General features: G+C 42.3%; 1 protein-coding gene across 6 annotated transcripts in view; it reads left to right on the top strand.

Annotated features, from left to right (window-relative positions):
- Positions 1-12,114: 12,114 nt before the first annotated feature.
- Positions 12,115-24,084, top strand: part of HEPH (hephaestin) — a 77,623-nt gene continuing 65,653 nt past the window's right edge. For 5 of the 6 annotated variants that reach the window (XM_062183493.1, XM_062183497.1, XM_062183496.1 and 2 more), the window contains exons 1-6: positions 12,128-12,294; positions 14,169-14,413; positions 15,618-15,830; positions 17,400-17,582; positions 19,354-19,608; positions 22,753-22,921. In XM_062183493.1, the coding sequence (XP_062039477.1) occupies positions 12,128-12,294; positions 14,169-14,413; positions 15,618-15,830; positions 17,400-17,582; positions 19,354-19,608; positions 22,753-22,921 (1,232 nt within the window). Of the gene's footprint in view, positions 12,295-14,168; positions 14,414-15,617; positions 15,831-17,399; positions 17,583-19,353; positions 19,609-22,752; positions 22,922-24,084 lie in introns of all 6 variants that reach the window. The other variant, XM_062183492.1, reaches the window with a different exon arrangement.

Raw genomic sequence — 24,084 nt, 5'->3', positions numbered from 1 at the left:
TCTGTATTCATAGATTGCCACAAAAGAAAGCCGCCTGGACTTAAACAGGCCCGAGCCAATTGGGTCCAGTCGCTAGGTGTTAAAATGGACTGGCCGACTGATTCAAGGAGTGACAATGTGAATGGGGCTGTGGGTCCATAGTCATGGACCGCAGCCTTAAGTTGTTTTAATACTGTCATGTCCAATGGTTCGTGCCGGGCCTCTCGCGTGCCCAAAGCCAAAACAGGGTAAGCCTGAGCGGGGGCAGCGGGAGCGCCAGTTCGCAACTGTTTCCAGGCTTGTTGATGAAACTGTCTGCCTGAAAAAGGTGGCACATTTGGGACGTTTAATGGCCATGGCGGCACGGGTGTTAGATGGGGCTGAGGCACGCCTACATGACCGCCAGTAGGAGGCGCTGCGTCTTTAATCTGATGGGCGGGCACGACATCGATAGGAGGAGCCGTAGGCACTAGAGGGCGTAAACAGGCATCTTTTAACTTTTGCCGCAGCTGCGCATACGTAGGAGGCGGGGATTTAGGATCGCCGTCCCCTTCCCCCTCAGACTCAGAGGAGGCGGAGCCACATTCGGAGCCTGAGGCCAGTGAGGAAGTCTGGCATCCCGTGTCCTTAAATTGTATGAGGTCCCGGGCGCCGTCCGAGCTCTGAGAACGAACTTCCTCGAGAGCCTCGCGAACCGCCGTAAGAGTCGGGCGGTCCGCTCCCACCGACCTCTCCTCTTGGAGGCACGCCCGCAGTAGTTCCCATAAGGGGAGAACAACGGGGTCGATATCGGGTTCCTGGGGATCGTTAACTGTGCGCCGGAGATCCTTTCCTAATTTCTCCCAAGACTCAAGAGTTATTTGGCCCTCGTGGGTGAGCCACGGCGCAAAGAAATCAACACTTCCAAGGAACCTGACAAGTGTGGTCTTAGAAACCTTAATCCCTTTGCTACGCAATAATGCTTTTAACGGATTAAGCAACATTGAATGGCTAGATGAATTTCCCATTTTCAGTTTAAAGCGGGAAGACACGTCCGCTATCTTATTTTCAGTTTAAAGCGGGGGAACAAGTCTGCTATTCTTTCAGTTTAAAGCGGGGAAACAAGTCTGCTATTCTTTCAGTTTAAAGCGGGGAAACAAGTCTGCTATTCTTTCAGTTTAAAGCGGGGAAACACGTCCGCTATCTTAGGGTGCGTCCACCCTCCAACCACGAGATATACCTCACTCGCGGGGCCCAGACGGTAAGACTGACCTCGCTTACCTTCTACTTACCGGGCAACGTAGAGGAAGCTCCCCGTACGGGCCACCAGCTGCTCGGCGCCGTCCTCATCCAGCAAGAGACAGAGACCGAACACTTTGCACGGGGTTCCTTTATTGCTCGGCAAGCAGGAGATCCAGCTTCGATCTCTTCTGGGCAGGAACTTCCCTTACACCCGCGTAGCAAGGGTTTATATGCACAATACACGTCACAAATCAGGTGATAGGCTAGAAGCGCGGGGATAGGACAATCTCGTGGCAAGGCGGGAAGGAGCGAGCTAGAGCGGGAAATCTAAGGCGGGAAGGAGCGAGCAAGAGCGGGAACTCCCTGAGATGAGGAAGAACCCGGAAGCAGGGAGTCGGCGCCATCTTAGGGGCACGGTTCCTCCGGTCTGGTTCCCTACACCATTCTATATTTTCCCTTTTACTGTAGTAAATGTTACCCAAGCAAATTGTCCACATAACATCCCAGTCTTCTAACTTCTCATCTGTATAAAAGCATTCATTAAATGTCAAGAACACTTTTTTCACCATTTAATTGCCTTAAAAACAGATAGGCGTTCTAGCAACATTTTTTTTCTTAATTCCACATTATACGTGTAGCCAGAAAGTACTTTTATTGGAAGAAATAAGGGAGTTGTAAATTGGGCCATAACAATGGTAATTCTTCAACAGAAAAAATGGGGACTAAAAACATGCAACTTACTTAATGACCTTCCTGTTGTCCTTGGGAACTAGGAATCCAGAGTACAAACAGAGGAAATACTTATATAAAGAGGAAGAAAGGACTAACATTTACTGATTGTTTACTATGTGACAAGTGCTGTGCTAGGCCCCTTTGCAGACATTCTTCCATTTTGTTTTCACAGACTGATTTTAAAGATGACAAAACTGGGATTCCAAGAACTCAGTGAATTCCCAAGGATCACAAGTCTTAGGGAGAGTCAGAGACAAGATTCTAGCCAGGCTTGTCTGTGCCCAGAGCTCACCATTAGGAAGCCAAATGAGAAAGTAGAAGAGACTTGGAAGGAGGAGCTGACACCGTCTATAGAGCAGCTCGAGGCAGGCAACTGGAAAGGAATGCAAGTTAACTGAAATAGGAAGTAAAAGGTAGATTCAAGAAGGCAGGCAAGAAGGATCTGGCACAAAGGGAGTGGGCAGATAGGTTCTGGGAGGACTCATGGGGATAATCCATATGAATGAGGTACCAGGAAGCAGAAAGAAATACATATTGACCTAGTGCCAGAAGCGACCCCTGAAGACCAGAGGAGTTAGGAGCTCAAGGATCAGTCTGAAGATGCCAGGGAGCTGGCAATGGCGAGCCTCAGAGCAAGAGTCCTTTTGAGGAGTGGTCCTCACACCAGCAGCATCCACATCACCTGAAATTTTGTTAGAAACTCAAATGCTTGAACCTTGCCCATGGTTCACTGCAGTAGAAACTCTGTGTCTTAACGAACCCTCCAAGGGATTCTGGTGCACGCTTAAGTTTGAGACCCACAGCCTTGGAGAAACTGGAGAAAAGCAGCACTTGGATTTCAAGAACCAGAGTACAGGGTCCGGTGCTCCAGAGCAAGCCCAGGAGAGTTACACATCACAGCAGCACACAACAAGCATTTCAAAGCATGATGGAGTCTGCTGGTCAGGAGTGGCACTGGGGAGTGAAAAGAGAAGATTGTGGCTTCAGAGGTGTGGTCTCAAGGGATAACCCCTGGACCTTTCACACATTCACCTTTTCTCAGAGGTCTTGCTTTTAAGGACTGCTAAGGGAAAGCTTTCAGAGGGTCCTAGTTAAAGATGTTAGTCCTGCTATGTCAAGGTATCACCTAGAGTCTTTTCTTCATTAGGAGACTGATACTGTCACAAAATGTCAGTGTGGGAAGATGGGAAGGAAATGAACATTTATTGGAGGTCTCCAGAGATGAGAGTTTTTGAGTTTTAAAGTTCCTATAACTTTCCTGTGAACTAGGTAGGCTGTTCCCATTTAACAGACATGAAAAACTGAGGTTTAGAAAAATCAAGACACTTTGCCAAAATACAAAATCAGGAAATATCAGAGCTCAGATTTCAGTCCAAGGTGTTTGATTTCAGTTTCCATGCTGTTAATAATGATTCCACATTCCAAATGTCTATATTACAAGTAGAGTCTATAGGACACATTGTTAAGCTGCAGTTCATAGGTCAAACCTTGCCTGCTACTTATTTTTGTAAATATATTTTATTGGGACATAGATAGACTTTGTGATCCACAATCACAGGTCTGAGTAGTTATGACAGCAGAAACTGTATCATCTGCAAATAAAATGTCTACTAACTGGATCTTTACTGAACATGTTTGCCAATCTGGTCTATAGACCAGTTCAGGGATAGCTTAGAGATGTGCTTTAAGTGACCCTCTGGACAAGGCATCAGAAATGTATCCAGGATTTTCAGGAGAGTTGGGCACTCTGTATCCTCTCAGTGAATTTGGTGCATGAGTTAATACCAGTCCGGAAACTGGCCTACCTTGCCTCCTGTACTCATTTGTGTGTTGACTCAAGTGTGTCTATAATGACCTGTTTCTTGTTGTCTTTTGTGAGTCAGAAAAGAGACCTTATCCCTTCCCCTCCCTGTCATAAATGCCTTAGAGTATGGACTTGGATCCCAACTTAATTGGTTTGGACCACACCTCCTCCATGTAGCTTCAAGGTCCATGTCTGTGCCAGGCAGATAACCCTATGTGCTGCCGTGGCCTGATCTAAATTCCCTTGACCACTGAGCGTTTCTGAGGAAGCTGAGCTTGGTGGCTCCTCCCTTTTCCCTGCTGGAGCTTCCACTTGGCTCGTCCTGGGCTGCAGTTCGTGGGGCAGCTCCTAAGTGTCTGAGTACCTCTAGTAGTTTATGACCTAGACTTTGCCCTACCAGCTCAGTCTTTTGAAAACCCTCTTCCTAGGATTCTGTGCCAGACACTTGAAACTGAGGAGAGGAAAATGTCTCAAGCCTGCCTGGAGAACAGCATCTGCTGCTAGCCAAGATCTCCTCATCACGAAGTAAGAATACCAGGTGGTGGAAGTGCTCTTATACCTGTCTCCTTCCTATATCAGGGTCTGGTGGGCAGATGCAGTCCTTTGCAAAGAGGCAGGGGGTTCTGTACAGTATCTTCATGTATTACATCTCCCCCCTTATACTTTGCATCTTTGAAACCTGTTTCTCTTCCATTGTTAATATCTGGAATGTGCCTTCTACATAGACTCTCAGGTATGTACATTTACAGAGCTAAGAATGTTCGAGACCCTCATTGTACAAGTGGAATGAGCCTCAGAAGAGAGAAGGGGCTGTACCAAAGCTACATAGCTGATCATCCCCAGAGCAAGTGGGGTTGGCACTTAGGTCGCTTGACTCAGGCCAGTGATTTTTTTCATCACCCTCTCATTTTAGCATGACTGGGGATGGCCTTTGGCTTTAAACAAATTCAGACTCCAGTTTTACCCTTAATTTTTGGGGACCCATTTTGCTTTTTTTCCCCCAGAAAAATGCACTTTTTTCTGTTTTCTTCCTCTTTAAGCTATTGACTTCAGTTCATGCAGGCTGTCTTCTAGCCGCATTTGTTTTCTCAGAAGGGAAATGTTGTGAATATAGTCCTGGGATTTCACTTTAGGATGTGTAAGACATGACAGCAGCAGAGTTAGTGTATATTTAAATATCTCTCAGTGACTGGTGGATAGTGGGCACTCGATAAATGCTAAGTCTCTCCCTTCACCTCAAAAGGGCTCCCTGTTTCTCCCTGCAGCAGCACAGTGTGGCAGTGTCCTGGCTGTCTACAGACCTAACACAATCCCCTTCTCTTACTTCCTAAGTGTGTGACCTTAAACAAATTATCTCTACCCCCAGAGCCTGGGTTTTCTCAGCTCTGTAGAGAATTAGACTACCCAAGTCACAGGACAACCGTGAGACTTAAATGAAAGCATGCATGTAAAGTGGTTAAACAGGGCCTGGCATGTAGAGCAAAAAGCTTTTTGTCTTCTTGCCAGATTTGTTTTTATCTGTTACCAAAAAGCCATGACCTCAGAACAACAGGCAGGGCGGATCATTGTGCTTCAGAGCAATAAGGGAAAGAGTGGGGATTGATCGAGGCTTTTTCCACATCTAGTAACCCTCGCAAAGGGCCCCGTTTCTTAAATGGGGCTATTGGAATACGCCTGTGAGTTTTGACTGGCTACACAGACAATGCATTTTCTTCGCTGTTTCAGCAAAAGCCAACTAGCAGCGCTGCAATAATAGAAGTGCAGCCCACCCTCTTGTAATCCCTCCTGAGATCCTAACCAGGATTTGGAAAACACCGGGATATAGTCAAAGAACCATCCCGGGTTTTGTACCAAACCGGCTGGAACAGGACATTCCAGTAGTTTAGCTCCTGCAAAAAAGGGCACCTAACACTGCCCCTCCCCCACCCTTCCACCCCAGTAACCCCGCCAAATTAGAGGCCTGGACTTAATTTACGAGAAAGGCCCTGTAACCCAGGATACTGACTGAGCAGGGCTGGCAGGCTCAGACTGGGGTCTGCAGTTCAGCATCAATGGGTCGCTGACATGAATATGGAAGGGTTTTCTCTAGCAAAGGTAAGATTTCTTTTCTCTCTTTCCAAACTTTACCTCACATGCCTTCTTTTGCAAATACTTTCATTCAGCTGGATGTAGGGAAATCATCAGCTACTGGGAGAGAAAGTCAGTGGCCTAAAAGTTGGAGGAAGTTTGGCTGGGTGTGAAAGTTAAAGCAGACAATAGACTCCTTTTGTTTCTCTCACCAAAATGGCCAGGGCCACACTGGGTTGACTGTTTTTCAGTGACAATCCTGGACTCATAGAGAATGGTTAGTTCATTTTCCTGTCAAAACCGCCTGCTTATTTTCTGTTGCACAGGTGGGGGTGGTTACTGAGGTGATAGATCTGAGGACTACATAAATGGAAAGGTAAAACACTTTAAAACAACCATGCTTGGTTTCATATTTCGAAACCAGATTGGCACTGAGCAGTTCAATTAATGATAACTAAACTAAGCTAAGCATTGGAATTGTATTTTTGTTCTTGGTGTCTAAATAAGAGGAATCTTTTAGAAAATGTGGATTCAAATTCAGGTTTTGCCAGTAACTGGCTGCATGACTCTGAACAAACCCCTTCACCTCTCTGGTCTCAATTTGCCAGATTTCACAACAGGGTAGGGGTAGGTGGGAAAGATGGTTTCTAGAAGTTTTCTGTATTTTTGAATCTAAAATGCATTCAATTTTTTCAATAATGAGTATCTATTACATGGCAAGCATGCCCTTTGCTAGGGTTTAAATATCCATTACCTTTTGTTTGAACCTCAAAGCAATCATGTGAAATCAACTTCATTCTTATTTTTTTTGGAATAAGAAAACTTAGACTCAAATAGGTGAAAATGATTTATTTAAAGTCACATGTCTATGACTACAAAGACATGGGTTTTAGATCGAAGTCTTTAACCTGAAATTAGTATACTTTCTTATCATAGGGTGAAGAAAAAGCCACACAGAGTTAAGAGAGCAGAGGACCAAGAGATGAAACCTGTTTGAGGGTTCTGTAGGAAGGCTGCTAAGAGATGGGAGACAGGACTCCAAGGATAGCTCAGCATTTCCTTATTTAGTTGAGTGATTCTTTGTCTAGGATGAGCCTGTTCAGCCCAGTCTAGTCTAACTCAGAAAGGGAGATGGTGGAGGTGGTGGTGAGAGACAAAAGAGCATTGTAACATTAAAAGAATAACTTGCAGATTCCAGGGAAAACAACAATGCAAATTGTCATGGATCATGTGGACCAGGTCTAGGTAACACTGTAGTGATAGGCAGGTAAGGTAAAGGTGGGAGGAACGATTTGATACTTGCTTGCTTTCTTCCCAGGTTGGGGCAAGGTATCAGCATATGTTAAGGAAATGGTGTTTGAGTATCTTTTTCCTCCTTTCAATGCTCGTCCTTCTTCCTTCCTATTTGCTTTTAAAAGATTTCTTTTTAACTTTAACCCAGGACTCTTGCCCACTTTACTTTTCATTTCTTTCTCTTATGCTTTTCTTTTGCATAGTCATCAGACTAGCTTTTTTAAGTGGACTGTGCAAAGGGAAAAGTATTCTTGTTGAAGTGAAAAGTTTACACAGGGCTTTCACATCTTTCATCTCATTTGAACTTCATAACAAACAAGTGAGGAGCCCAAGGCAGACTATCCACATTTAGGAGATAAGGAAACTGATGCTCAGGATGTTAAGGTCATAGGATCAAGTAATGAGGACTCCACACCCAGAATCTATTTTTTTCTGGTGCCTTAACTATTTCCATTTTACCATGAAATATCCAAATGATTCTAATGGAATTTTATGGATTCTTCACTGCTTCTGTTTTTATAGTATATGATAAAACCAAATTAAACATGATCATTGCTTCAAATTCAGCTTTTGGGAGGAAAGAAAGTTAATCAGTAGTGGGAAAGAAGGGAAACTAATATTTATCAGATGCCTATCAAGTCCCAGATGGTATATACTATTAACTCAATTAAATACAACTTAGAACATTACTCAAACCTAAATTTGTCTTACTCAAAAGCTCTGGTTCTTTATGTTACATTCTACTGCTTCCAAGGAGAGAATCTCAGCCTGGGCTGTGTGCATCCCCATACCCATGCACATGTGCCTGTATGCATCATATGCATCACTGTATGCGGGAACTGATGAGTGTGTTCATGTTTGTGGTTAGCCAGAAAATGGCAAGTCTTTGTGAACCTGTAAAGTTTCATTTCTAAAGCTGTTAACTCATCCATAGTGATAATAGCCACCCATACGTTTTGATCACTTGTGCACTTAAGCTCTTATTTGTGTTTTACACACTTACAGATCTTAATTCATTTAATTCTCACCACAACTCTAAGAGGTAGTTATCAGTCCTAATTCCATTCTCAAGATGAATACACTGAATAGAGAAATGAAGCACTTTTCTAAGCCACACAGCTAGGAAAAGTACAACTAGGATTCATTTAGGTAGTCTGATTCCAAAGCCTGTACTTCGGATGCAACATTTGGAAAGTGATCCCTGTTTCACAAGAGTTATTTTTTGAGAAGTAAATAAGATGGTAGATATGAAAAACACATTGTATAGTGGAAACTTCTAAGCAAATGTTAGGTGAATTTTTTCTCATGTTCTATTGTCTAAGGCCTTTGAACTATTAGTCACCATGGTTTAGTGCTTGTTCATTGTATGCTGAAGGTCTATATTAGTTTCTGCTGGGAACATTTCCAAGTTTACCATGTGCTTCTCCAATTGTAGAGCTCTTATCTGGGCCAGGTTTCTCTTCAGATAAGTGAGTTCAAGTCACAACTGCCTTGCTGACACCTCTCTGTGGAGGGAGCTTGCAGGAGGTCCAGGTTACATTCACATTTGCAATGAAGCAAGGACCCACCCTCTCTGTTGAGGGTTCTGAGTCATGGCTATTTGTGTGACTATATATATTATATTTTATGTAGATCATGTGAATTTACCTGTGTTTCACCATTGGATGTGAGTATTCGCAGCATGTGAAAGCTGGAAGGACTTTTTGAATTCTGTTTATAATGTTTTTTTATTTTGTTTTTGTTCATTTCATTATCAAATTTTCATGACTCTCCAATGGTTAGAATTATATAGTTCAGCTCTGTGTAGTCCCTTATCTTATAGATGGGGAAACGGAGGGTCACTAAGGCAAAGAAACTTTCCCAGAGTCAATCTTTGAGCCAGTGGCAGAAGTTGAACTGGGGCCAACTGATGGGAAAATGAAGGTTTGTGCCACTTTATGTCACTCTAGCAACAGTTGTTATGGCCCAACTACCGGCATCCATTGAATTTATAGTCCAATCTGCAAAATAAAGAAAGTTCAGGAAGCAACTCATGAAACAGAAAGATAACAATGATACAAAAATTGACTCGATCCAATTGAGTGTTATAGAGAGTGTGTAGTTCTTCAGAGGAAAGTTATATGGAAGAGGGTATAGCTGACTTCTGGAGTAATTGGGACTTAAATTAGCTAGTACAGTAGAAATATAGAAAGTATGGTGTATTGGAGAGAGTAAGGATAAATTACCAAACTGTAGCCAGGAAGGTGAAAGAAAAAGAAGAACACCAGCAATTATGATCTTCCATTTTTCCAAGCACAGGGGTCCTTTCATGTAAGTTTTCTGATTTGTTTCTCCAAGGCTGATATTATTATACCTAATTTACATATGAGGAAATAGATTCAGTTTCATTAACTAGTATTTAAAACTACACAACTGGTCAGTGGGAAGACCAGGTTTTAGAAAAAAAATCCTGGATGGCGCCATGGCTCACTAGGCTAATCCTTCGCCTGTGGCACCGGCACTCTGGGTTCTAGTACCAGCTGAGGCTCTGGTTCTGTCCCGGTTGCTCCTCTTCCAGTCCAGCTCTCTGCTGTGGCCCGGGAAGGCAATGGAGGATGGCGCAGGTGCTTGGGCCCCTGCACCCTCATGGGAGACCAAGAGGAAGCCCTGGCTCCTGGCTCCTGGCTTCGGATCAGCGCAGTGCACTGGCCGTAGTGGCCATTTGGGGGGTGAACCAATGGAAGGAAGACCTTTCTCCTCTCTGTCTCTCACTTCTAACTCTGCCTGTCAAAAAAAAAAAAAAAAAAAAAAAAAGAAAGAAAGAAAAGAAAATCCTAAAAGGACTTTCCTTACATCAAAGGCCTCTGCAAAATGTGATATGGAGACTAAAGATTAATACTTGGGTAATTTTTGTGTATGTAGTGGACTAGAGTTTGTACAAAGTTCAAAAGTCCATTTCTTAATCAGGGTAATTATCTGGGGGATTTCTTAATCCTCATGTGAGTTTGTGTGTATCTTTGAGTTTCTGTTTTTGACTAATAGTCCCTATTTTATGTATGTAGGTTGAAGATTTAGTGAATGACTTATAAAAAACATCAAACATGATATTTAGCATGCAGTAATCTAACTATGAATGATAACCATCATCATCATCATCATCATCATCATCATCATCATTATTACCATTATTGTGAATGCAGTCGATTGGGTTTATCTCTGCCTATGTGAGCCTGCATGTCTGCTTCTGAAGTGATCATAATCACATGTATTTGTATGTTTCAGAGTGTATATCCTTTGTCCTAGATGTGGCTATAGGTATGAGTGCATACATGCTCTTTGCGCATACACATGTAGGTGTGTAGCATGTTTTTGTGAGAGGTAAAATGGCAATGGTGATTTAGATTATTGATGTCAAAGTCATATTTCATGGGCTCAAATCCCAACTGATAATTAACTAGTTGTCTTTGGGTAAATTCTTTTATACCTCTATTTTGTAGTTTCTATACTGTAATATGGGGATTACGTGACATCTACTTTATAGGGTGCTTGTGAGGATTAAATGATTTAATCTGTGCAAAAACACTTAGAACATGGGCACCATAAACACAATAAATATTGATTTCTTCTTCTTCTTCTTCTTCTTCTTCTTCTTCTTCTTCTTCTTCTTCTTCTTCTTCTTCCTCATTTTCTTCTTCTTCTTCTTCTTCTTCTTCTTCTTCTTCTTCTTCTTCTTCTTCTTCTTCTTCTTCTTCTTCTTCTTCTTCTTCTGAAGGTGACTAAGGCTCCGTGTGACTTTGTGCTTCTATATGTGGAGACAAATGTGTGCATCTCTGTTTTTAAATAAGATTGTGTGTGCTTAGTATACAAATGCATGTAGATTGTGCTTATGTGATGGTGTCTGTGTTCCTGGATTTGACCGCAGCTGTGTATGGAATGACTGAACACCTCATATCAGTACCAAGACGTTTGACCTATTGGCTCATGCACTTAAATGAGAGGCTAGAGGCTTGGGTATGATTCTGACTCATGATTAGACCCATGGAATGAGATTGTGCATAGCCTTGAGAACATGTGCAGAACTTTGTTTGAGTCCAAAATGTTTCTTTTATATATTCTTATTTTTTTGCATTATTTTAAACATTCCTTTGAAATATAGTACACGTGCAAAAATGTACAAATCCTATTTATATGTCAATGTATTTGCACAAATTGAACACATCTAGGTACCTAGTATGTAAGTCAAGAGACAGAATGTTACCTAGAAACTTTTCTCCTCTTCATTTCCCAGTTGCTGATCCCTACTTCAAGAGCAAATGCTATCCTCACTCCTAACAGCATAGATTACTTTTGACTGATATTATATTTTACATAAACGAAACCACACAGTGATTTTGTGTCCATTTTCTTTCTGCAACATTATACCTGTGAAGGTCACCCATATTGTTATGTGCAGTTTTGAGTTGTTCATTATTATTGCCATATAGAATTCTATTGTATGAATAAAATGCAATTTACTCATTCATTCTATTGTTCATGAATGTTTTGGCTATTTCCATTTGGGTCTACAAATATTCTATTAAACATCTTTTGATGTATTCTTTTTTTATTTTTAAACACAATTTATAGATGATGGGAAGTGATAACAATATGTTTTTCCCTTTTGTCTATGGGAAAACCAAGGCAGAGGGCGAAATAGTGACTTTATTTAGCAATGAGTGAATCAGTGGCTCAATCAGGTTTCAGATGCCTTTTTCCTGATTTGAAGGACATAATACCATAATACTTTTTCCATCTATACCATTGAACCAACTGCATTCAGAGATCAATGTTATAGATAACTTTCCAAAGCCTGATGTGTAGAGATCATTGGACATCTGTTGAACTAAAAGGAATCAGGTAAGGCAGAAAAACTGAGCTAACCTGGTTTTGACTTCTTAGTTACTGAATCTGGCTCTTTTCTCTTCAGCTTTCTAGATACACGCAAAGCCTCTTTGTTCTCTTCCTTCCACACCAGCAGTTTTCATTTGCCCGTATCCCAGAGTGATGTGGGCCATGGAGCCAGGCCAGCTCCTCTGGGCTCTGCTGTTCATGCAATCCTTATGGCCCCAACAGACTGATGGGGCCACTCGAGTCTACTACTTGGGCATCCAGGACGTACAGTGGAACTATGCCCCTGAAGGAAGGAACGTCATCACAAATGAGTCTCTGGAGAGTGACACGTATGTTTCATCTGCTGTGATATTACAGCTGGAGTTGGGAGTGGGGGGCAACCTTAAGGTCAAGAAGTCTCTTCTTTCCCTGGAAATGGTGGCAGCTAGCTCGTGACCTCTCTGAGCCACCCAGGGGCCAGGTTTCCTGGGAAGAGAGCAAGATGACCCAGAAGCCAGCAGCCCATCTGGAATCTGCTTTTCCACCTGAGGTGCCTCAGCATGTTTAGAGTGCTAAAGACAATTCATATTTCCTTGATTCTAAGATAATATCCACAATACTGAATTAGTAATGGTTTTTTGGCTTTAAAAATAAAAGATTAAATATATACAGGTTTTTTAAAATGTGTGCAGTAGAACTATGTTCCTACAGGTCAGAGGAACTGTACTGATTTCAGCTATTTGAAATACAAAAAAATAATGTAAGCTTTAGAATCCAGGAACTAACCATAATAGCTATCAAAATTATGTAACATTTTGTGGCAGGCACCATACTATAAATTTATAAACTTTTTCTTAATTTTCACAAAAATGCTGGGAGGAGAGTATGAGTATCCTCGTTTTATAGATGAGAAAACAGGATCAGGGAGGTCTACTGACTTGCTGAAGTCCAGCAGCTATAAATGAAAGAAATAGGATTTGTGGCTGCAAATATGTGGGCAAAGCTAATATGCTTATCACTGTTTTGCCTCCCATCGATCCCATAGAATTAATCTTTTTCGATCCTCTAAATAGACAATTGCTCCACAGATATCTGTTGAAAAAAATAAATGTGTTAAGGAATCTCTTGCAACTGTGATTCACTTTATGTCTCCAAAACCCTCAGCATTTTCCAAAATTGACTGTAACATTTTTGAATTCTCTAGGAAGAATTATAATATGAAAAACAGATGTCTTTTTTAAAGTTCTGCTTATTAACTTTTATTCATTTGAAAGGCAGGGTGACACACACACACACAGAGGGAGGGAGGGAGAGAAAGAGAGATTTTTCATCTGTGGATTCACTCCCCAAACGCTTATAGCTTCCAAGCTAGGCCAGTTTGAAAGAAGGAGCCAAGGACTCAGTCCAGGTCTCCCATGTGGGGGGCAGGGACCCAGGTACTTGAGCTGCTGCCTCCCAATCTGTGCATCAGCAGAAAGCTGGATCAGAAGCAGAGATGGGACTTGAACCTAAGTACTCTTATATGGAATAGGGGCACTGTGCCATGATACCCACCAATTCTATATTTTTTGACACAAACTATCCATTGAATTTTGGAGTCTTAAAGTCCTTGTGTTAAAACTGCCCTTGAGGGAATAAATTCATTATCCCTCATCCTTAACACTTTGAAGTAATAGCCATCATTTATTGAGCTTTTACAATTTGTCAGGCACTGTCCTAAAATCTTTAGTTAGCAACACAAACTTTTGACTTAGAGACTGTGATTAACTCCATTTTAGAAATAGTGAAATTATGCACAGATAAATTAAGTAACTTGCTTAACGTCCCACAAATTTGGAAGTGGCAGAGATGGCGCCTCATCTACTTGGCCTGTCTCCAGAGCTGTGGTCATAAATACTATAATGCCTGCGATATATAACAGAATGATGCTAAATCAGTCTACAGTTAGTTTTCTATTATTGTATATTAGTTTGAATAATGTGAATTTACCTTTTTTGTCGGTTAGAAATGGTTAAAAATAAGCAATTCCATGCGCTTCAACTTACTACTTGTTATTATCTGCCAGATTGCCTAAACCTCCATGTTCTGATCAGTACAATCCAATTTCCTTTTGTTTGGTTCTAAACAAAAATGGACAACGTTTTGTCACCTACCTCTGGAAAAGATACTTCTGGAGGCTGAAGATGGTAGCAAGGGTGTGACTGTCTCTTTTCTTCTTTCCCAGGGTAGCTTCCAGCTTCCTCAAATCTGACAAGAATCGGATAGGGAGAAGCTACAAAAAGACTGTCTATAAGGAATACAAGGATGATTCATACATGGATGAAGTGGCTCAGCCTGCCTGGTTGGGTTTCCTGGGGCCAGTGTTGCAGGCTGAGGTGGGGGATGTCATTCTGATCCATCTGAAGAATTTTGCCACACGTCCCTATACCATCCATCCCCATGGTGTTTTCTATGAGAAGGACTCAGAAGGTAAATCGATCTTTCTCCCATTCCCAACAAACATCATTTTCTAAGAGATTTATTTATTTATTCATTTATTTAGAGAGAGAAATATCTCGCATTTGCTGGTTCACTCCCTAAATGACTGAAACATCCAGGGCAGAGTCAGGCAGAATGCAGAAGCCAGAAATTCCATCTGTGTCTCCTATGTGGGTGGCAGGGGCCCAAGTACTTGGACCATCATCTGCTGCTTCCTAGGTGCAGCAGCAGGAAGCTCAATCTGAAACAGGGGAGCTGGAACTCAAATTGACACTCTGATATGGGATGCAGGTGTCCCAAGAGGCAGCTTAACCTGCTGAGTCACAATGCCTGCTCCCTTTTTCCATCATGATCTAAGGTAACACCTACTCTCCTGAGGGTAAAAAATGGCTGCTATTCTTGGGCAAGTCACTGTCCCTCTTTGGGCCTCAGATTCCCTATCAGGAATGTAAAGATACATCCTTAAATTTTGTTACAAGGAGGTTCTTGAATGACACTTCCATAGAATAGTTGAACATGCTCTGAAAAGAGACAAGGATGCTTTGAATGTCAGTGGGTATTGTTCTAGTGCCACAGTCTTCTGAAAATTCCACTTTCTTTTTTTAAGCATGAGTTCAGTTTCTTCATTTGTATCTCACACTACCTCAGTGCTGATGACCTATAATAGTGATAACAGTGAGTGAGGATATTAGAGAGGAAAGTCAGAAGATACTGGTTTGGCCACTAACTCCTCATATGACCTTGGCAAGTCACTATTCCTCAAGTTTCTATTCTATACAATGGGTGGGGGGAGGGATGGACCAAATAACCACTAGGCTGCCATTAGGTTAAAGTTCTGTAATTGCCTTTTTTTTCCCCAGAAGTGAGTCCTAGAAAGGAGAAATTTTTGTTTTCTCCTGGGCTTCCAAGGTACCAGCTTTGCAATAGGGATCCACTAGACCAGACTAAGAATTATTTTCCTTTGTCACAGCTTTTTCCCTTCATCAACTATTCCCATGAGGTCTGGGGTTCTTTGATTAAGTGTTACCTGAATCTGTGCCTTCTTTAGGTTGTAAGGAACACTCTGCTAGATCTCAGAACTCCACATTCCACAAGATTGGACATAGGTAATCCCAAATTAGGTTCTATCTCCGCTTCTATATCTTCCATAGTGTCACTTACCCTGCTACTGGTAATGTGCCATTTCATTTTCCAGGCTCCCTATACCCAGATGGCTCCTCTGGGCAGCTGAAAGCTGATGACTCTGTGCCTCCGGGAGGCAGCCATGTGTACAATTGGACTATTCCAGAAGGCCATGCACCCACTGATGCTGACCCAGCATGCCTCACTTGGATTTACCATTCTCATGTAGACGCTCCACGAGATATTGCCACTGGTCTCGTTGGACCCCTCATAACCTGTAAAAGAGGTACAAGGCCTGAGGAGGAATTATGAGATACAGTTTGGAACATCTGGAGGAAGTAGTGATACAGTTGAACCACTTAGATATTGGGCAGCAGCTTGAGGAGTGTCAATTCAGCACCCTTGTTTATTAGCAAGAATAAACCCCGACAAACTTCTTTTCCATGATTTTTTTCAATTTTGTTACCTTTTTATCTTCTTTAAAGACTTATTTTATTTATTTGAAAAGGCAGAGTTACACAGAGAGAGAGGTGGGGGGAGAGACAGAGAGATCTTCCATACACTGGTTCACTCCCCAAATGTCTGCAATAGCTGGGGCTGAGCCAGGCAGAAGCCAGGAGCCAGGAGCCAGGAGCTTCATCTGGGGTGCCACCTATTACTCTTGATCCTTGTGAGGATTAAAAAGGACCAAGTATATGAAAACACTCATCAAATATGAAGCTCAATGTAGATACTTTGGTTTCCCACATGGGTGCAGGGTTCCAAGGACATGGGCCATCCTCCACTGCTTTCCTGGGCACACCAGCAGGGAGCCGGACCAGAAGTACAGCAGCAAGGACTCAGCTGTCACCCATATGGGATGCTGGCATCACAGGCGGTGGCTTAACTTGCAACGCCACAATGCTTGTCCCATGATTACTTCTTTTTCTAAAAAACAAAACAAAATAAGAAAACAGAACCAAACCCACTTTTCTATCTTCCCAATTTTTTTTTCTTTTTTAACTTTTTAAAAAGATTTTATTTATTTATTTGAGAGGTAGAGCTATGGACAGAGAGAGGGAGAGACAGAGAGAAAGGTCCTTTCTCCGCTGGTTCACTCCCCAAATGGCTGCAATGGCTGGAGCTGTGCTGATCTGAAGCAAGGAGCCAGGTGATTCCTCCTGGTCTCCCATGAGGGTGCAGGGGCCCAAGGACCTGGACCATCTTCCATTGCTTTCCCAGGCCATTGCAGAGAGCTGGATTGGAAGTGGAGCAGCCAGGTCTTGAACCGGTGCCCAAATGGGATGCTGGCACTGCAGGCAGGGGATTAACCCACTGTGCCACGGTGCCGGCCCCTCTTTTTTTACTTTTAAAACCCCAAATAGTCATGATGGGAGTCATATCACACTGCAGTAAGGTATATGGCAAAAGTTCAGAGTTCAGGTATGAGTAAGATTGAAAGTGTGAGTTCAAGATTTGTGGAGGTTTAAGGACTTGCTTGGGAATAGAATGTGCTTAAGGAATAGTTAGGTCTGACAATCAGGGTGTTAAGGAATATAGTCAGGTTCGGGCCCTGATCAAAGACATAGGCAAGGATAGTGGGATAGAATTACTCTAGATCTTATGAATCCCACCTTCAAGTCCTAGGTCCAGATCTTATGTATCCCACCCTCATGTCCTGGGTTCAACTGAATTAGTGGTTTTACCTGGGGACTTTGCAAATGGAAATTAGCACCACAAAGCTATATTTGCTTTTCTGATGCTCTCCTATTCTTTAGGCCCTCTCTATTCCTATTCTTTTCTTGTGAATTCCCCTTGCAGTTTGCTGTCGCCAAGGAAAGGAGATTCTCATGTGCGTCTTTCTTCCTTTTCCTAGGAACCCTGGATGGAAACTCCCCTCCACAGCGGCAGGATGTGGACCAAAATTTCTTTCTGCTCTTCAGTGTGGTGGATGAGAACCTTAGCTGGCATCTTGATGAGAACATTGCCACTTACTGCTCAAGCCCTGCCTCAGTGGATAAAGAAGATGAAGGCTTTCAGGAGAGCAACAGGATGCACGGTGAGCTGGGAGGAGGGGGTCACGTTTCAACAGGTCCAGGGTCTCCGCTGGGCTTCGTATTTGGTGGGTGTTTTCATACACTTGGTCCCTTTTAATCCTCACAAGGACTAGGAGTAATAGGTGGCTTTTCCCTATTTTGCCTGTGAGGAACTGATGCTCCTAAAATGCGCAGCAGAAATGGCACAGCTGAAATTCTAGCTGTGATATCTTTGACTGTGTAGGCTTTGCTCTTGCTGTAAGTTATCATGCTTCATAACGGGGAATAAATAGCTCGGGTTGTTGACTCCAAAATCATGTTCTACATGTTTAGTCCCTTTGGTGCAGGTTGTATAATGAGTTAACATTACTTTGCTTGAAAAGGATTGAAGCTGGACAAATTATCCATTTTATGGAGAAACATGGTAGCTTTCAAGCTGCTTCATGTGTATCTCTCATTCTACTGTAGCCTGATATCTATAAGGACATTTACTTATTAATTAAATTAAAACAAGCTAGAAGTGAGTATTTTACATAGCAGTTAAGGTATTGGTTAAGATACCCTGTCCAGCGTCTGAGTATTGGGATTCAATTCCCAAATCCAGCTCCTGATTCCAGGTCCTAATGCTGCTGGCTCAAGCAGCTGGGTTCCTGACACGTGAATTCCTGGTTACCAACTTCAGACCAGCCCAGCCCTAGCAGTTGTGGGCATTTGGGCAGTGAACCAGTGGGTAGGAGTGTTCTTTCTCCCTCTCAGGTAAGTGAATAAAAGTAAGCAAAAAAACAAAACAGAACACAAACTAAAGGCCCCAAATCCCTGAAGTATGAATGGAGAATTCATTTTAGGAATAGAAAGAAGTTTATTTAAAAATTTTATTTACATATTCAATTATTTCAGAGGGAGGGAGGGAGGGAAGGAATGGAGGGAGGAAGAAAGAGAGAGACTGAGAGAGAGAGAGAGAATGAGAGAATATTCCATCTGTTGGTTCACTCCCCAAATACCTACAACAGTGAGGGCTAGGCCAGGCCAAAGCCAGATTCAGGAATTCCATCCAAGTCTCCCATGTAGGTGGTAGGGGCCCAAGTTCTTGGGTCATTGTTCACTGCTTCCTAGGTGCCTTATCAAGTAACTGGATTGTAAGCAGAGTAGCTGGAACTTGAACCAGGTACTCAGATATGGTATACCAGTATCTCATGTGACTGTTTAACCTGCTGTGCCACAGCCCAGCTTATTTTGTTTTTGTTTAATGAAGGAAATGCTTTGCTTACTTTTGGCAACAGGGGTGGGCTGAAAGTCAGACATTCCCAAGAGTAGGTAAAAACTCAGAAGAAAGTTGTAAGTGATGGATTGGGCTGTTCAAATTCCTCTTGAGTTTTATGCCAATTGATTATAGCGGTCATGTTAGCTGTCAGTTGATTTGACACTTGTCCAGTGCAAATTTCAGAAGGAAACTAGCTGGAAAGGAATAAATAGCTTGCAACATAACTCTGTTCCCTTGACAACTTCCACAGATTGCTGATTTGGAATATTTGTGCTATCAATAGCTTGGTGGTCTTCAAAGAGAAATAGCTTCACCTCTCTGTGCTTTGGTTCTCTTTCGAGTGAGACAAATAACATCTGCCTATTTCACAGAGATGTTTGTAAGATTTAAATGAGATAATGCACAGAAATGCACAGAGTCAGGACAGTGTGCTCTTTAAAACCTCATATAAATGCTACCTACCCTTAGTGTCAGATGGTAAGCCTTTTCTCACTGGGCTGTCATTTCCTAACTTTGATTATTTCCTTTTGCAGCAATCAATGGCTTTGTCTTTGGGAACTTACCAGATCTGAGTATGTGTGCTCAGAAGCGTGTGGCCTGGCACTTGTTTGGCATGGGCAATGAAGTAGATGTCCACACAGTTTTCTTCCATGGACAGATGCTGACCACCCGTGGACACCGTACTGATGTGGCTCACATCTTTCCAGCCACCTTTGTGACTGCTGAGATGGTGCCCCAGGTACCTGGCACATGGTTAGTTAGCTGTCAAGTGAACAGTCATTTACAAGGTAAGATTCAACATTTCTGATTTTTGGGGTGTAGGAGGCAGATGTCACTAATGATCAATAGGAAGCTGGTCTTCTGTCATATGATAGATCTTTTAGGTGAGGCATTTGGTATAAAGGATGAAACACTAGACTGGAAGTCAAAAGACCCTGATTCTTTCCTGTCTCTGCCATTAACGTTCTGGGTATCCTTAGGCACTTCTCTCTGGGTTTAATCTTCCCCGTTTTGAACATGAGGTAGCCTAGGAAAAGATAGCTGTCTTTTAAGCTGCCATATTTTTAAAGGTTTCTTTCATTTATTTGAAAGGCAGAGTGACAGAGATAGGGGAACACACGTATTAGAGAAAGAGGTCTTCCATCTGCTGGTTCACTCTCCAAATGTCTGCAACAGCTGGGGCTGGTTCAGATAGAGGCTAACAGCTTCTGGTTCTCCCATATTGGTGTTAGGGGCCCAAGTACTTGGGCCATCTTCTACTGCTGTCCCAGGCACATTAGCAGGAAGTCAGATCAGAAGCAGAGCAGGTGCAACTCAAACCAGCATTCTAATATGGGTTGCTGGCATCACAATCGGTGACATAACACACTATATCACAAAGCCAGCCATATGTTGCTCAAACTTCTAAGGAATTAAGTTATAGAGTTATTTTAAGTTTATTGAAAACAGAGTGAAGGGGATATGAGTTAAAGGAGAATACAGTATCTGCAGAGAATCATGGAGTATTGTGGGTAAGTAGTGACACTCTAATTGTGAGCTGACAGGAGTAGGGAAGGAAAGTTTTTTTTTTTTCCTTAGAGGGAGAATGGTTTAAAGTCATGGCCCAGTGCATCGAGGAACATCACAAGGGAGGAAGAACATGTGAGGCAGTAGAGAGCATTAGATAAGTAATTCAGAGGATTGTGTTTATAGCTTCTGCTCTGTGAAAAGCTTACCACATGAGTATGGGCAAGTCCTTTCCCATTTCCAGGCCTCATTTGCTTGGCATGTAAAATGAAAGAGTCGATCTAAATAGTATCACAAATTCCCTTCAGTTCTAACTTTCTAGAATGATTGGAAATATTATAAATTAGAAGCTTATCAGGGAAGTATTAGGTGAGAATGTGAAAGTGGATTTGAATATGTGCTGAGATATTGATGAGCATGATAATGGGTCTTGCATGGTGGTTCTGATCCAGTAAGAGACAGTGACATGTTCTCTCCCACCTAGCATCTGTCCTCAACCCTAAAGGTGCCTATGGTAATAGAGTATGCATACGCATTGGGGTTAGGTATGTAGTTTGTAGTAAAACAAGCACATACCTTAGAGTCTCATAAACCTGGATTCAAATTCTGTTTTCACCACGTGCTTAGCTACTTTTGGTGAGTCATGTCAACTACCTGAATTTAAGTTTCCTCATCTGAGGATGGAAATAATGATACCTAACTCATAAAGATGTAATGAAGTTTCTGAAAGATATTATGATTTTGAATCTTAAAAAGTAAGGGGATGATGTGACCAAGATAGTGGAAATAAGGAAAAAATGAACATGGGAATTTAAGCCTTTTTTAATTAAAGAATTATTTATTTGTTTTGAGAGTCAGAGTTACAGAGAAAAAGAGAGAGGGAGATGCACACACAGAGAGACAGGGGAGGGGAGAGTTTTTCTTCTACCCACTGCTTCACTCCCCAAATGACTGAAATGACCAACACTGGGTCAAGCTGAAGCCAAGAGACAGGGGCTTCATCCAGGTCTCCTACGTGGTTTTAGGAACCCAAGCACTTGGGCCATTTTCTACTGCTTTCCCCGAGCTATTAGCAGGGAGCTGGACAGGAAGTGACGCAGCCGGGACATGAACTGGTATGCTGGTATCGCAGGTGGCAGCTTTACACGCTATGCCACAATGTCAGTGCTGGAGTTTGTCTTAATGCTACCACGTACTATATTTACAGTCTTGGGCATGTTACTTAGCCTTTCTGACCCTTTGATTTCTCCATCTGCTGTGAATACTGGTGGAGATAATATAAGTAAAGAGTATAGGAAATAACACATATTGTACAAAAACAAACATCTGTTTCTCTTCATTCTTCATACCTCATATTTCTAATTTATACATTTTGAGTCTCCTTGAGATGCTGTGAGGCTTAAATGGGATAATGTAGCCAAATGACCTCTACTATAAGTTGCTGAGCATATAAGACAGAGCCATCCATTACTATTATGCCTCAATGTAATATCTTCCACATTTGAAAATGTTACTTAGAATATACATTTCCCTGAAAGTCTCAAGTCTGAATCTTCATTTCCATGTTTAAAAGGTGTTGCATTTGGGGGGGAGCTTACTAGTTTATAAATAACTAAGCCCTCCTAAACCCTCTTTTATATTTGATGCTTTCACCAATTTTGTGAGGTAGATTTTTCTTTTTTCTTTTCTTTAAAAAATTTACTTATTTATTTGAGAGGTAGAGTTAGAAAGAGAAAGAGAGAGAGAGAGAGAGAGAGAGAGAGAGAGAGGTCTTCCATCTGTTGGTTCACTCCCCAAATGGCCACAATGACCACAGCTGGGCCAAACAAAAGCTGGGGGCAAGGAGCTTCTTCCAAGCCTCCCACATGGGTGCAGGGGCCCAAGCACTTTGGCCATCCTCTACTGCTTTCCCAGGCACATTAGCAGGGTGTTGGATCAGAAGTGGAGCAACCATGACTCAAACCAGCACCCATATGGGATGCTGGCACTGCAGACTGATGGCTTTACCCGCTACGCCACAGCGCTGACCCTGAGGTAGAATTTCATATCTTCCCTATTTACAAAAGAAGGAAGCTCAGCTTGAAGAAGTGATTTGCCTAAAGACCTAGAGAATAGCAGATAAAGCCTAGGTTTGAACTCAGGATTCCCAAGTTTAGTCTCTGTGATGTTGCTATAATATCAGTCTTTTGCAGAGGCAGGAATGAGGATCTGGTAAATTAACCAGTGGTTCCTTGAGCAGGTGGAGATACATAAATTTCCACCCGGGCTTGGCTCTCCCAGTAGGCTAAGAAGTTAAAGAAAGTGGCCCACTTTGGGGCAGGGATAAAGAGACTAGTGAAGGGTGGGAAGGGAAACACTAGGAGAAGGAAGAAGGTAATTAATCTGAGTAGAAATCCTATTGGGTAGCCATGATATTCTTCCTGCAGATGGCATGCAGGCACTCTACAAGATCAAGTCTTGCTCTACGACCCCTCCCGTGGATCTGCTCACAGGCAAAGTTCGTCAGTACTTCATCGAAGCCCATGAGATTCGATGGAACTATGGACCCATGGGGCATGATGGGAGTACTGGGAAGAGTTTGAGAGAGCCAGGCAGGTAAGAGGCAAGCAGTTAAGAGGGCTCCTTCTCCCTACTCCTCGGCCTAGCTCCAAACAGTTATTATCTCCTTTACAGAAATCTTTCCTTTCACTTTGGGGCTACAATCATTGTCTGGCTGGGTTTACATTACGTAACTATTAGCTGAGCTCTTGTTGTCTCCTGGCGAGCTTGCTTTGGGGGAAGCTACAGGTAGAGGAAACTTTGGGTAGGGTTAGGTCATTTTCACAGCAAAGTGTCCAGAGTGTGAGGTTGGCTTTTCTAAAATTCGTGGACATGTTCAGAAAGAAAAACCTAGGTGGTTTTAGTTCCTGCATAGTTTAAAATGATTTTTCTCTATTTTGCTCATTATTTAGTTCTTTGATCCTTCCTTTCTTTTCCAGTCTGAAGGAGGCATTTGAGCAGAGGTATAATAGGAACTCTGAGAAATGTAGGACAAAGAGAAGCAAGTGGCCTTGTAGCCATTCTATGCCCATTCTTTAGTAAGAATTTCTCAAAATTGTCCTCTCTCATCCATGACCAAGATGTAAGCAAAGTAGAGCAGGAGTTCAATGTCCTACTTGGTTGCTAGGTCTTAGGTTAATAGTAACTGTTCAGGCAATCAATGGTGCCAGGTTTTTCACAGAAGAGGATCTTGGTAGTTGGCTTGGAGAGGCATTGGGAAAGATTCTGTGGCATCCATTATGTTTATTCTTCCAGTGAGAAACAAAAGAGACAATCTGCAGAGAACTCCGGCAAGTCAGTGCATGAGTCTCAGCATGGCTTCTATGATCTCCAACCAGGCTGGACAATGTAGTGGGCTTTCACTATGGTATGAAAGGCTATTCTTGATGAAGGAGAGAAAACGGATTCTGAATACCTGAGAATGATTAAGGACAGATGTAGATTATGTAACTCTGTAGAGAAGTAGTCCCAGTGTCTGGAACTTTAAAGCAAGAATATTTTAGCTTACTACAAAGAATAACTCCAGTAATTAAAGCTTTCTAATGGTAAGAGGGATTGAGTCCTCTGAAAATGAGTACCCTGTCTTTGGAAAGGCTCGAGCAGAAGTTGTATATCAACTACTTATGTTGTCAACTGGTGGGAGTTAGCTTGGATGATCTCTGAGGTCCTTCCTAATTATAAAGATCCATAACGTGATGAGATTTGGGATGTGAGTCTAT

The sequence above is a fragment of the Lepus europaeus genome, chromosome X (assembly GCF_033115175.1).
Source record: "Lepus europaeus isolate LE1 chromosome X, mLepTim1.pri, whole genome shotgun sequence".
NCBI lineage: Eukaryota > Metazoa > Chordata > Mammalia > Lagomorpha > Leporidae > Lepus > Lepus europaeus.
Note: the sequence above shows the minus strand (reverse complement) of the source record. Positions and strands in the feature narration are given on the sequence as shown.